Source organism: Dendropsophus ebraccatus, chromosome 4 (genome assembly GCF_027789765.1).
Source record: "Dendropsophus ebraccatus isolate aDenEbr1 chromosome 4, aDenEbr1.pat, whole genome shotgun sequence".
Taxonomy (NCBI): Eukaryota; Metazoa; Chordata; class Amphibia; order Anura; family Hylidae; genus Dendropsophus; species Dendropsophus ebraccatus.
In genome coordinates, this window is record NC_091457.1 from 52,236,472 (window position 1) to 52,250,998 (window position 14,527).

Genomic DNA, 14,527 nt, shown 5'->3' on the forward strand with positions numbered 1-14,527 from the left:
ATTATACTTAAACTTACACAATAGACATGACAAGTGTGCAAACATCGTTGCATGGCCTTAGTCCTGATGGTGCGATCTGACAGTACTTATCTCCTGGCATAAACATTGGTGTCAGCCCAGGAGCACAAAGTGATCTCTTAATAAACATGTTTTGATGGTGAGATATGAACCGGTGACTAGACATATAGGGGAGCTGATGTCTCTATGGTACACGCTGATCAGCAATACCTATTAGAGCTTGGATATTAAATACATACTTTTAAAGTTTCCTTTTTTTTTTCCAGGGGCACTTTAAAATATTAACATGCAAACATGGGTGACCCCTTGATATTCTTTATGTATCTGTAGAAGTCTCAGGTAAAGTTATGTAATTACAGTTATCATGACTCTAGATTTTCCTAGATAAAAAAAATATTATAGATGATAGCCTGGTATCCCACCTCAGGAACCCCATATATTGTAGGTATCCACTGACCTCCTTCTATAGATCAGCTATACATTTCTATACTCTTAAGGTAGCGGAGCACATGCCTGATATGCCCTCTCTATTATCCATAGTAGCATAGTTAATAAGGTTGAAAAAAGACAAGCGTCTATTAGGTTCAACTTACAGAAACCCTACTTTGTAGATCCAGAGTAAGGCAAAACCCCCTATGAGGCAGATGACAATCCACCCTTTGTATATAGCCTTGGTGGAATACTGACTTTGCATAGAGAGATTCAAAGGGAGGCAATCCTAAAAGTCCTTGGAAAGCTAGTATATTGATGATGTAGCAACCCTACTCTTAATTTAAAGAGGTTATTCCAAAATGAACACATTCCCTATCCACATGATATGAATTAAGTATATGATCATGAAAAAACTGACCACAATTGTGAGAATAGGGGTGCCAAAGCCCCTACTGGATTACAGCAGTGGTCACATGTGTACACTACCGCACCCTTCATTGACTTTAGCGGTTGTCGGAGATAGCCAGGTAAAGCACAGTAAAGGCTAGGATTCTAGACAGATCTAAGGATCTTAGGTGGTGCTCCAGCTGTAAATTCAGGCACAGCCATGGGTTCATGGTACCAGTGGTCACATTCATGTAGTACAGCTATCTGCCTTCATCCTTCCACATCTTCCAACATACTTTATGTTATTGTAGAAAAAATAGTTTCCATTCAGCTCTGTCTAAAAATAATCTGATATCAGACCACTGCAAGTACAATTCTTCTCTACTACTTAATGCGCAGAAAGACTGAACTGGATTGATGTACTTTGGAGACAAATAAAAGGAAACCAAGTCCAAGTGAAAAAGAGGAACTATAAAGGAACTCAGTAGTAGATCATTGTGAGTTTGTTTTGGCCTGCGGAGTAAGGATGACGAGTTCTTGACCCCTGCAGTGGATGAAGCTTTAATCTACACTGCAACTCCCCCATTCTGCAAACCCTGGAAGTGTGACTCATGTAGCTGGGACAGCTTGTTCACTGCCAGAGGGGCCTGCAACGGGCTAGGTTCAACAGCTGCAAGCAAAGTGTATAGATAGCAGAATACTTGGCCAAATATCATAATATTAGTCAGAATGTTGATCAGCAGTAAAAAAATTAAAATCTTAATAAATCTTAATAAATAAACACTAATATACAATGTGATAATGAGTAGAGCAACCACAGGGGAGATTAAATATTACACAGTATCCAATCGCATCAATGGATTGTCTGTAAAATGCAGGATAGGATAGAGCTAGAAAAAATATCCTATGAGGGTATTCAAGTGTGTGTTCAAGTGGTCTTTAGCCTATTATAATGATGGTGACTTTGATTGTGATAATTACATTTTTTAAAGTTTCTATTACAAGGAATATATGAGTATTAAGGCAGCCCAATGGATGTCTGAGAATCTTGGAAAGAACGTGGAAAGGGGAGGGGAGATTGGTTTTCTGGTCCCATTACTTACTGGGTCGCAAAGACCTTTCCTCTCCAAAACAACTACAATGGGCAGGAAGCTGGCTCAAGAGCAAAAGAGAGTAGAGCAGAGTAAGTTAAAAAACAAATACCCAACCCTTCTGCCCAGGACAAAACCTAACACTATAGCACAAGGCCCAGGGAAGGAACACATTTCCTTTAATATAAGCCTTTAAAAACTGAAAAACTTACTGCTAATGTTAAATGAAACTGTAATATATATATATATATATATATATATATATATATATATTTCCCATTCAAATCCCATTCCAGATGGATATGGTTAAGACTGCAGCTGAATGCTCCAGACTAGTGACATCCCTTGTGAAGCTGAGGTGACAGCACTGGTAAGAGGGTTACAAAATTTAGAAACACTCTGTTTAATCCAGAGCATTGAAAGAATAAAACTGAATAATAATAATCATAATAATAAATAGCAAAACCTATTTCCTAGCACAAATAGATCTATTGCTTTTTGAGATAGTGAAAATAGAAAATATAGGAAAAGATTTCATGCCAAGGTAGAATGCATCAATATTTATTGGAGATGGAGTCATCCGAGGGGAAACATGACTTAATTTTCCCCATTGGCTCTATGGTGCAGTTTGTACCAGTCACCAGACAAGTCTTATCAGAGTGATACAGGACTGTATCCAAGTTCACCGAGAGTTGAGAAATGATTTCCTATTCACTGCAGAAATTGTTAGAAAAGGGAATGTGATACTTTAAGTGTATCTTGAACCTGCACTATATCTTTTCTACTCTTACAAAAAAAGGTAGAAATTCTTTAAGGTTAATGATGATTAAAAGGTTTTCAGTAATATTTGGCACAACTGAAACTTACCAGAAAACATAGCCAGGACCCTTAAAATATAATTATTTTAAGGCAATGTTCACACATAATATTTATATCAGTCTTTTTCAACCAAAGCCAAGAGTGGGTTTGGGTTGAAAACACAGAAACTGTGCAAATCTTTCCATTATAATTTTGCCCTGTCAGTTCCACTCCTGAATTTGGTTACAAAAAGACTGACAGAAATACTATGTGTGAACATAGCCTAAAACTAAAAATTAAAAAATTGTGGCTCCCTTTAGATGGAGGTAAGATGACTATTGTAGTTAGCAGCAGTTCACACTGCTTTTATTATCATGCTGTAACTGTGCATGTAAAAGCAAAAAAAACAAAAAAAACAGTTGAGGTTATGCACTTTCTAGACATTAGGAAAGATTTCAAAATAATTACATTTGAAGAATAGTTATCCATGTAATCTCTCTAAGTTTTATCATAGTTGTGTTTTAAGTTCACACGGTACTATACTATATATTTTTTCTTCTAGTTAAATGTGAGAATGGCTGAGATAACTTAGCTGAGCTAGAATTATAATTTTATATCACTGAATTCTTCAAAGGTTTGAATTTTTATTTAATTTTTTTTTTTTTTTTTTTTTACAAGATTGTTCTACTTCAAGGCCCAGATCCAAATTTAAAGGAGAAGTCTGGTGAAAATGTTTATTAAAGTATTGTATGGCCCCCCAAAAGTTATACAAATCCCCAATATACACTTATTATGGAAAATGCTTATAAAGTGCTTTTTTCCCTGCACTTACTACTGCATCAAGGCTTCCCTTCCTGGATAAAATGGTGATGTCACTAACTTGTCTAGTTAACCCTTTGATGGCAGCTTTAAATGTCATGTATTATCATGTCACAATTATTACAAAATGAAACCTAAAAGCATTGTCAAAAAAACATTGTCAGGAAACAAATGCTTCACCTACTGCTGTTTTTTCCACTTTACAATACAGACCACCATCAGACAACTTTAACCTATAATCATGCAATTATCACTTGCAGCTTTTCTACATACGTTTGTTAATGTTAAATGATCTCATTATAGTAAAACCTCTCTAAAAGACCACCTCTTTGGAAAGAGCACCCCTTTATCCGGACTATCTGCAACAAATATTCAGCTCCACCATACTTAGTGGTCATTTTCTTTAAGAAGCCACCTATAAAAAAACACTCTTCGATGTAATTTGGGGTGATTGTTTCAAAGCATTAAGAATTTTAACTCATGGGTTGTTCCAACTGTCAGCTAATAAATACATCAGTGTAACCATTGCAACCCTCTTAAAATCTATTTATTACTAAATTAAAATTTATTATTATTAAAAAGAAAAATACTTTTCGGCTATGTTCACACACAGTATTTAAATATAGTTGTACCATTATCCCAATGGATTACCAACAGCTTTGACAGTCTTTCCTTGGGAAGAAGAAGCACCTCTGGGCTCTGGAACTCAACTATCACCTCTTATTTATGGTTCTACTATCCAGTAACCAAGTGTTGGAGTTCCCGCTGCTACTGATATACATACATCCTTGTGTGTTTGCTGTCACAATCCTGTATATTTCCCCACTTAAGGCCACGATGGACTTATAGAATCCTACAGGCTATTAACCGGTTTAGCTATAAGCCCTATTAACTAAGCTGCAATACCATGCACAACCCACAGACAGTAGTGGCACTGTTTAGGAAAAGTTAAAAAAAAAAAAAAAGAGAGAAATGCTTTCTTTCTCTTTATCTCATATAATCCTTAGAGAAAATATATGAGAAAATGTGGAGGACAGTTTGTATCGCCAATTATTTATCAAAGTATTACTCCATAATTTTCCCCAATATACTAATAGATTAGGTTAGAGCTTTCACATACATTACATGACATATTCCAGTAATATGGTAAAGACGGGGATGTCAGTATTAATATGTGTCACACAGATACTATTGATGAGCCTAACTATCCAATGGTTTATGTAGACATCTGAGAAACATACCTGTTGTATGGGGATCTGAGCAGGAGGGCCTGGCTGCCTGTGCAGCTGTCAGTAGGGGTGTGACAGCCATAGACTGGAGGAGGCACAGAGTACTGCTGGTCTCCTGCAGGGAAATCATAAGCATTGTCACTCATCATCATCATCTTCATTCATTTCCTACTCGTCTTCTACATGCATTCTTTATACAAATCACATGTGGAATGCATTGAGTCCCAGAAGTCCAATGGACTGGACTATTCTAAACTATAGCATTACATTTATAAAGAGTGCTCAAAGATGAAGTGTCTCTTTGTAAGAATGACGACAGCTCATCCTTAGAGAACTGTCTTTAAATGATCAGAATGTCTCCCTATAAACATGCATCACCCCTAGTATGCTAATGATATGTTCAGTAGAAAGCAATAGATGATTGATAGATAGATATATAGATAGATAGATAGATAGATAGATAGATAGATAGATAGATAGATAGATAGATAGATAGATATAGCAAAAATAAGCAGCACTCCCGAAGATACTTGTTAGGTGCCAGCGGACGGGTCCCAGACCAAGGAGCAATTCACATAAAGTAGAGAAACTCTGCAGCACACTGGTAGTGTTGAAAACGTGCAATACGTGGATTTATTCCATAAAAATATAAACAGCAACTTGAAAATGGCGTAGGAGACGCCGAAACGTCGTGTATCACTTGTGCTGTTGCTGTTTATATTTTTATGGAATAAATCCACGTATTGCACGTTTTCAACACTACCAGTGTGCTGCAGAGTTTCTCTACTTTAGATAGATAGATAGATAGATAGGAGATAGATAGATAGATAGGAGATAGATAGGTAATAGAGAAGAGATAGATAGGAGATAGATAGGAAATAGATAGATAGATAGATAGATAGATAGATAGATAGATAGATAGGAGATAGATAGATAATAGATAGGAGATAGATAGATAGATAGATAGATAGATAGATAGATAGATAGATAGATAGATAGATAGATAGATAGATAGGAGATAGGAACCGGGTTCGGGTTCGAGTCGATCTGAACGTTCGGTATTTGATTAGCTGGGGCTGCTGAACTTGGATAAAGCTCTAAGGTTGTCTGGAAAACATGGATACAGCCAATGACTATATCCATGATTTCCACATAGCCTTAGGGCTTTATCCAACTTCAGCAGCCACCGCTAATCAAATGCCGAAAGTTCGGGGTCGGATCGACTCGAGCATGCTCCAGGTTCGCTCATCTCTAATAGATTATAAATAAATAAATAGATAAATAGATTGATGATAAATAGATAGATAGCGAAAATAGATAGATACAATATATAAGACAAGACATATAGACACAAGATAGACATAGATGATTGATACACAGATAAGATGACAGATATAAGAGATCTATAGTACAGAAGAAAAAGTCTGTAAATTATTGATAGATTTTGTTTGTGATGTAAAAGAAGTCCTGTCTGTAGCTGAAGAGCCACATGCTGAGCGGTTGGACATTACAGCAAGCTGTAAACATTACACTGTGTATTCAGTCAGGCTTGGCTTAGCAGAGGCTCTGAGTTCCCTATCTCACATACCATTATGTAGCAGAGATGGGTTTATCATTTAACACAACTAAGGGCGGAGACAGACAGCAGAGGGCCCCTGGCCATTATATGGGCCCCTATCTGTTTGGAGCCTATAACAGACCCAATTATGATGTCTAAAAATCTGTGAGTATTTTTGGACCAGGAATATAAAAAGCTTAGTCCTTTAGGTGAAATCTAATATGACACAGGAATATGTGGGCCCCTTGTTCCGTGAGCCCCTACAACAGTATTGGTTGTATATATGGTATGTCAACCCCTGGGCACTTCTAAAGGTAACGTCACTTTCTGTCACCTGCGGTTTTATATGGGACTTTCACACTGTACTGCACCTTTACAACTAAAGATATAGCTACGAATAAACTCAGTGTCTCAAATATGATTAAGATAGATAGATAGATGATAGATCGATAGATAGATAGATAGATAGATAGGAGATAGATAGATAGATAGATAGATAGATAGGAGATAGATAATAGATAGATAGATAGATAGGAGATAGATAGATAGATAGATAGATAGATAGATAGATAATAGATAGAGAGATAGGAGATTGATAGATAGATAGATAGATAGATTAATAGATAGATAGATAGATAGGAGATAGATAGATAATAGATAGATAGAGAGATAGGAGATTGATAGATAGATAGATAGATAGGAGATAGATAGATAGATAGATAGATAGGAGATAGATAGATAGATAGTTTTTTTAAGTTCAGTGTTTCAGGAACACAATCATAAGACACATGCAGATGGTATAATACCCAAGTGCTATACTTAATGTATAATATGTATAGAAAACACTCACCTAGGGAGGTCTGTTGGCTGATAGGGTCTTCGTGCTTGAATGAGTGGTTAGGAAACTGTGCTGTATGGTGAGATGGAGTATGGCCATAACTCGGGGTGCCATCAAAAGCCACTGCACTATAGCCTACAAAAATAAAACATTACTGGGTTTACATAAGTTATAAGTATATAAGTTATAAGTATATAAGATAAATACCACATAATACATACAAGACAGATAGCTAGACAGACCCACCCTACCATCACAGCTACTAATGTTAAAACTATACACGTTATCAATGCAAGAGGTTAATAATGTGCACCGTTCACATCAGTTTGCATCTGTCAGGTGAAGATCTGTTTTGTGCAGGATCCCATAACACAATGCGCTCTCTAGAAAATGTACGCAGGAGCAAAACAAATCAGTTTTATAAATTTTACAATTATAAGAAAAATTGTTTCTATTAAAAAACAAAACTTATCACGCAAATAAAGAGCTTGAAGCATAACAAGAACTTAAACGGCTACTCTATTTTCGTCAGATGCGGTTATAGTTACCATGAACCCCAGTGCACTTCCGTTTTTGACCGTTCAGTCAAGATGGAAAAAGCTGATATGTCCTAATCCCAATAGGGCTGGATCCACAAATGCAGTTTTATGCCAAACAGGGGGGTGGATGCAATAGAGATCAGGAGAATAAATCTTTTCTTCAAACTTTTCCTCCCTTTGTAATCCACTCCTGGCTTTGGCAAAAAATATAACTTCGACAACTACTGAGCAAGTGTGTTAGTCCTAGACCTTGAGGTCTATAAGTGACCAACATCTTCAGAAACACCAAAAATACTCTAAGGCTTAAAATTGCAAACAAAAATATCCCAAACAAAAAACCTAATTTTCTTCTGTGTCACCATTTTTAGCACCCTAAAACTACATAGCTATGTATGTCATCTGTCCAAACAGTACGATAGACAGTAAGATATGCAACTTCAAGGGAATAAAAGACCAGTGTGGATGGAGTCGGAAACAAACCCTTTCTCCAATGCATTGTATTACCCAGAGTATGCTTCTCTCCAGCGGGACAAATACTGCATGGTTTTTGTCATCCAAACTTTACATTTTTTATGACTACAAACATATAGAAATGATATAGGATGTTACTTTTTAAGAAAAAAAAAATACTTTAACAGTGTGGACAACCACCAACAACAGGGGTCTTAATGCTCTTGTTTCTGTAGTATGTGCATTTTTCCAAGCCCCATAAAAAGGAATAGAATAGGAACAGGAACTTCTGCAACAAATCTGCTATGTGTGAACATAGCCTTATTCCTCTACTGATAATCACTGGCCATGATCAATACTGTAACATTACTATACAAGATCTTCACTGGGCAGGTCAACACAAAACTTTACAAAGTGGTCTTTTACCATTCAATATTTTTGTTTTTGCAGATCACTGCTATTAGTTCATTTTATAACACTGTTCTGCAATCTTTGACTCTCATGTTCTTTCTCAACTCTCCCAGCATGCTCCTATAACAGTAGATGTGTCTAGTGGATTTGTCATATTAATTTCTACTACATTTATCTGAATGAAGTTTGCAGAAAACCCTACACATGCTGTCTGCCGCCTTTAAATATAACATCATACTCCAGTACTGCAGCTATGTAGTAGGTCAGTCTTTCCATTTTCATTGACAGCCATAACGAAGGCAGGCAATATATATATATATATATATATATATATATATATATATATATATATATATATATTATGTCCACCTAAAAAACTTGTATTTAGAATTGCAGACACATGGCAGAAACAAAATTTTACATGTTTTTTAGGGTGTTAAACAGGTTTGCTTATTGGAAAAAAAAACAACAGATATGATGATGATGATGATGATGATGATGATGATGATGATGATGATGAAGAAGAACATATATATATTTATAATATTAATAAAATAATAATAATTTGTCACAGTGATATATGTATTAAATATTGTCTCCATATTTCATATCCTGGTAGTATCTAAAACATCGATGAAGATTTCATTAGGATTTTTTTTTCTCTTGCGTTCTGTTCTAATATTTTTTACATAGTTTTTTCTTTACAAGGAAATACTGTTATAAATAGCATTACCCCCTGTGAATGGAAAATTACTTGACAAAAAAAGTATCCTCCCAATATTTATACCAAACAAATGGAGTCAGCCCTTTCTCCAGCCCTGAGACCATCCATCAAGCCTGGGACAGGCACTTTCATTAATTACATGGGGGCAGTTAAGTGCAATAATAAGATGTTTCAATAGAAAGTAAATAGACTAATTACTATGTAATATTTTCTCAAATGTAGAAAAAATAGAATTTTATAGTATGGTGATATTTTATAAACTGTACATCATCTTGGTAAAAAAAAAAAAAATAAATAATAATAATAATAATAATAATAACTCTAATAATGTTTATATTATTATTTGTATTTTATATATCACGTTCTTATCCTGTACAATTTATTTGGACATGTACCGTATATAATACTAGTGTGTGTACATATGTATATATGTGAGTTAATTTTACTATTTTGTTATATATTTTTATACCTAAATTAATATATATTATTTTATATATTTCTTAGGGGTTTTTTTATTGTGCTATATAAAATTACAATACCTGTTTTATAGCTTTTGTTTCTTATGTCTTCTTTACTTGTATTATAATTTCTTACATCTACATTTTATTACTTATTTTTATAAATATATTCCATTTTCACTTTTAACTTAACTTTTAACTGATTCAATCAACTATTTTAACAATTTGGTTTTAGTGAATAAATAATATAATAGCATGGGGATGCAGATGATGATGATGATGATGATATTACTACTACTACCATTATTTTCTTCCCCTATAAAAGAAAATAAGTTGCTTGTTCCCGAACAATACACACACAGCTGCTGAGCTGGTCACAAAGTATCCAGATGATGAGTCTTATCTGTGACCTTGACAAGTCCATCTGAAAGGCAGAATGATGTTTTGGTCAGATTCCCTGGTCCTGCCTGACCCAACACTAGAGGAATGTGATAAGGGACTGGGGCTCTGAACACATCCAGGTTCTGTGTGATTAGGGGCTTATCACAGCTGGGCTGATTACAGGGGGCTGAAAGCCAGAGGGCTCCCCAGCTGGATGGGCAGAGGTCTACATGAAAGAGGGAACAAGGACTGGAGGAGATGTTCACAGCACAACTCTACAAGACTTGGCAAAATGGGACATTGTTCCATCAAGGTAACATCTTTCCCACGAAGGAGACCAAGCAACGTGACTGTAGCCTTGACCAGCTCCATTTTGATACCATTAATATGAACTGGATGTATTCCATAGAATTATATTAAGTATTGTGAAAAAACAGCAGGAATGAAGAGGAATGGTCTCAGTGGATGCAGTGGTGGCAACTACAGTATGCTAATTGTAGGTTCTTGTTAATATATATATATATATATATATATATATATATATATATATATTATATTTTGTTTCAAAGAGCAGAAACCTACATAGAATAAATATATTAATATATATATATAATATATATATATATATATATATATATATATATATTTCTATCTAGATTTGAGAAGTTTTGTAATTGATATTAGACACCACATCAGACATTGTCACATACTGTTTTGGATTTTCTTAGCATATCACCCTACTATAGTTATTATTTAAGGTTTTCAAAGAATTACCTCTAATATCTATCTAATATCAGCATATCTACCTAGCTACCTAGCATCTACCTGTCCAATATATCCTTTTTTACCTTTTGTCCTTCCTTCTTGGTATATATAATGTCTATAAATTATGGTACAACCACATTAAATATAGATGTAATACAGAGATCCAGGACAGGAGAAAACACTGCACAGCCTATATAGATAATACAGCAGTATCCATGAGAATACTGTTCAGCAGAGGCAGAACTAGACTATTAGATATAATGATTCAGTAAACTATAAAGTTCTGTGTAAATTCAGTAGACCAGGCACTGCAGTGATACTGACATTACACAGGAGGGCTAATCCTAATCCCCTTGTATACTTATAAATCTGTGCTGCTCACATTAGGTAACATTAGGGATGACAGTCAATGTGAACTTGAACCTGACATACTTGCATGTACCCTGACTAACCCAGGCTCCAGCTATTCCAGTAGCAACATGTTCTATAATGATCTGTATTACAGACACCTATAATATATACAATATACATATAATATACAGATTTATACACATACTGCAGATATCTATATTAATTACATTGTGCATAGCTGCAGCCTGCACATGGATAGTAACTTATTTGTGCTAGTGGTAAAATACAAATTTAAAATATAAAAAAAATCATCTAATGCTAGTAATGATAATAAAATGTGAACTCCAAATAACTGTAAGAAACAAACATTAAATAAACATTAGACTACTGGTGAAATTATCCCTCAATTTTGCCAGGACTAACAAGGGCAAAGTATCATATATATATATATATATATATATATATATATATATATATATATATATATATATATATGTATTCCTCCATCTCAGTGTGGTGCTGAAAGTCATGGACTGACCTTGGTTCCTGATACTCTGCTGGTTCTCTAGGCAGTTGGATAAGTAGGGGGCATTGGGGAACATCCTGGGCTGCCCACTGGACGTCTGGCTTGGAGGGGGGGCACTGAATGGCCCATACCTACAGGCACCAGCAGCTGTGCCAGTGAACTGGCCGGAGAAGTGCACGGTGAAGGCGCTGAGACATTGATCCTCATGGAGATCCGGGTTCCAGCTGGGCTCCTGCTTAATAAAGGAGTGTGAAGCAAGGGAAGGGTATGGGGCACCGGGGGGGAAGTCCAGGACTGGTGCCCACTGCCCACTGCTGCTAACTGGCATGTTACAGCTACTGTTCCCGGAGAGAGAGGAGACAGGGGGCAGCAGGGTATTCATGTCCCTTACATCAGACCCCATCTGAATACTACAGGGACTGCTGCTGCTGGGCTCCAAGCTGCTAGGAGATGACTGCTGGGGTGAGGGGGTCCACTCAATAGTCCACAGCCTATCTGGGTAATAGGTGAGAAGAATTCCCTGGGATATGACTGATCTTACTATGACAGAGTCCTGCAAGAGCTGTGGAGTGTGGGAGCTGCCTCTCCTAGTGTCTCCTACTTGCCAGGTCCCTAATGCTCTAATAGGGGCTTCTCCTCACTGGGAGGTGGAGTCCCAGCCCCATCTCCATTCATCCACAACCCCTGGTGTCCACACCACACACTTCTATCACTGCTCTCCTGAACTGAGCTGGACCCCAGCCTCAGAGGAGGAAGAAGGAAAGAGGAGGGAGGGGGGTTACCCCAATTATAAAAAATGCAAGTGATGCATGTGCCTCATAGAGGAGCTCCAAAAATAACAGGACTGGGATGTGTGGTGCATCAAGAGACTCCAGGAATGAGAGGGGATCTGTAAGTATTTAGTGGCAGAATGGCATGATTTTCACCTCTCTGAAACCAGATACTGAGACAGAGAAATATACAGAGGCAAAGTAACAATAGGCTAGCTAAATGTGTAAGAGAGAGGTAAGAGGCAAAATTATTAAAAGAATACGAAGGAGAAACATTAGATAGATAGATAGATAGATAGATAGATAGATAGATAGATAGATAGATAGATAGATGAGAGCAAGAGGGGGTATAAGTGGCCATAGGTGTGTTTGTATTATTACTGTTGTTGTTGTTGTTATATATAAATATTTACTGTTGTGAATATGACTTCTGTACATAACAGGTATGATCTATCCATTAGTGATCAGCTTAGCTTCTGCCTGAACAGGCAGGATCCCTGGAGATAGGGATCTGTCAGCTATCTGTTAGCTGGAGTGGCATGTCCTTAATTTCACATTATACGATAATGAACTTTCACCTTCCCTCTATCACTTACTAGTGTCACTTGTTGCTGCACTTTCACACGCTCCTGGGGGTTGTGTGCCCCTGTGATCGAACAGCACTGTGTAGCCATCACTGGGTAACATCATACTGCATGACCAGATATTTTAACAAGGAATTGGATCTGAGCTTAAACACATGAAGGGGTTAATTAATGAATTATTATAAAAAAAAAAAAAATCTAATAAAATCACCTACAAAATAAGTCATTGTAAAGCATTTATGTTGAATTGTATGGTTAACAATATTGTTGTGTAAATGGCCACTGCACACAGCCTGTGGGATTTTACAAAAATAATTTACAGAAAAATGTGCAAATTTATTAAATCACTGACAACAATTATTCCTCTTATTCCTACACAGCAAAATTAGTATAAAAATTTAATATATAATATATATATATAATAAACACAATTTCACGTAGATTTTGTAGCTGAAAAAAAGCATTTTAAATACACACAGGTTTAGATGCGAAAGGAAATAATAGTGCCAAACATTTGTAATTTACACTGATCCATTATTATTTATTAATCTTCTCGCTTTATTATATCATTCATGTGTTATTCATTTCTATTATTTCTATACAAGTTTACGGAAAAAAGGAAAACTGTATGGCCTCTCTTTGTCGTGTGTACAAGAGTTTATTAAAGGCAAATAAAGTGACCAACTTCTGAATTCATTTCTATTATTTGCTAGTGTTAATTGATAAACAAGAAGAATTTATAGTATTAAACAAGAATGTAAATAAGAATAAAGTTTCCACTAAGGAGTGGAAACATTTATTATATCATATAAATGTTAATTATTTATATATATATATATATATATATATATATATATATATATATATATATATATACAGTATCTCACCTATTTATTTATCTGTTAGATTTTTGCCCATTAATCAGATTTTCTTTATATACTAAGTGACATGAACATACCTGTCTACAAAATCTCCCCCTCTGATGTATTTACTATCTATCTATCTATCTATCTATCTATCTGTCTGTCTGTCTGTCTGTCTATCTATCTATCTATCTATCTATCTATCTATCTATCTATCTCCTATCTATCTATCTATCTATCTATCTATCTATCTATCCCTCTTCTTACTGACTCTCCACTGTATTCTCCACTTGCTCCTGGAGACAATTAGCAGCACACAGTACGGCAAGTCTATGTAGCTGTCTGGGTTCCTGCCCGTATACAGGGTCTGTGGTCAGTAATCAATGAGCGGTGTCACAAAGGATTGGAGTGGAGTCAATTTGCCGGTCAATTAAGCCGCTGCCAGCAGACAGGGGGAACTAACCTCAAAGATAGACTAGAAAAGACGGAGGTAACAGATAAAGCGAAAACTTCATGAAAATATTTGTCGATTCAA

General features: G+C 35.9%; 1 protein-coding gene across 3 annotated transcripts in view; it reads right to left on the minus strand.

Annotated features, from left to right (window-relative positions):
• WT1 (WT1 transcription factor) overlaps positions 1 to 14,527 on the minus strand; it is a 134,120-nt gene that overhangs the window by 20,499 nt on the left and 99,094 nt on the right. Inside the window, exons 1-3 of one of the 3 annotated variants that reach the window (XM_069965782.1) lie at positions 11,788 to 12,481; positions 7,183 to 7,305; positions 4,787 to 4,889 (exon numbers count right to left, since the gene is read on the minus strand). In XM_069965782.1, the coding sequence (XP_069821883.1) occupies positions 4,787 to 4,889; positions 7,183 to 7,305; positions 11,788 to 12,178 (617 nt within the window). In that variant the 5' untranslated portion in view covers positions 12,179 to 12,481. Of the gene's footprint in view, positions 1 to 4,786; positions 4,890 to 7,182; positions 7,306 to 11,787; positions 12,482 to 14,527 lie in introns of those variants that run through there. The other 2 variants (XM_069965781.1, XM_069965783.1) reach the window with 2 other exon arrangements.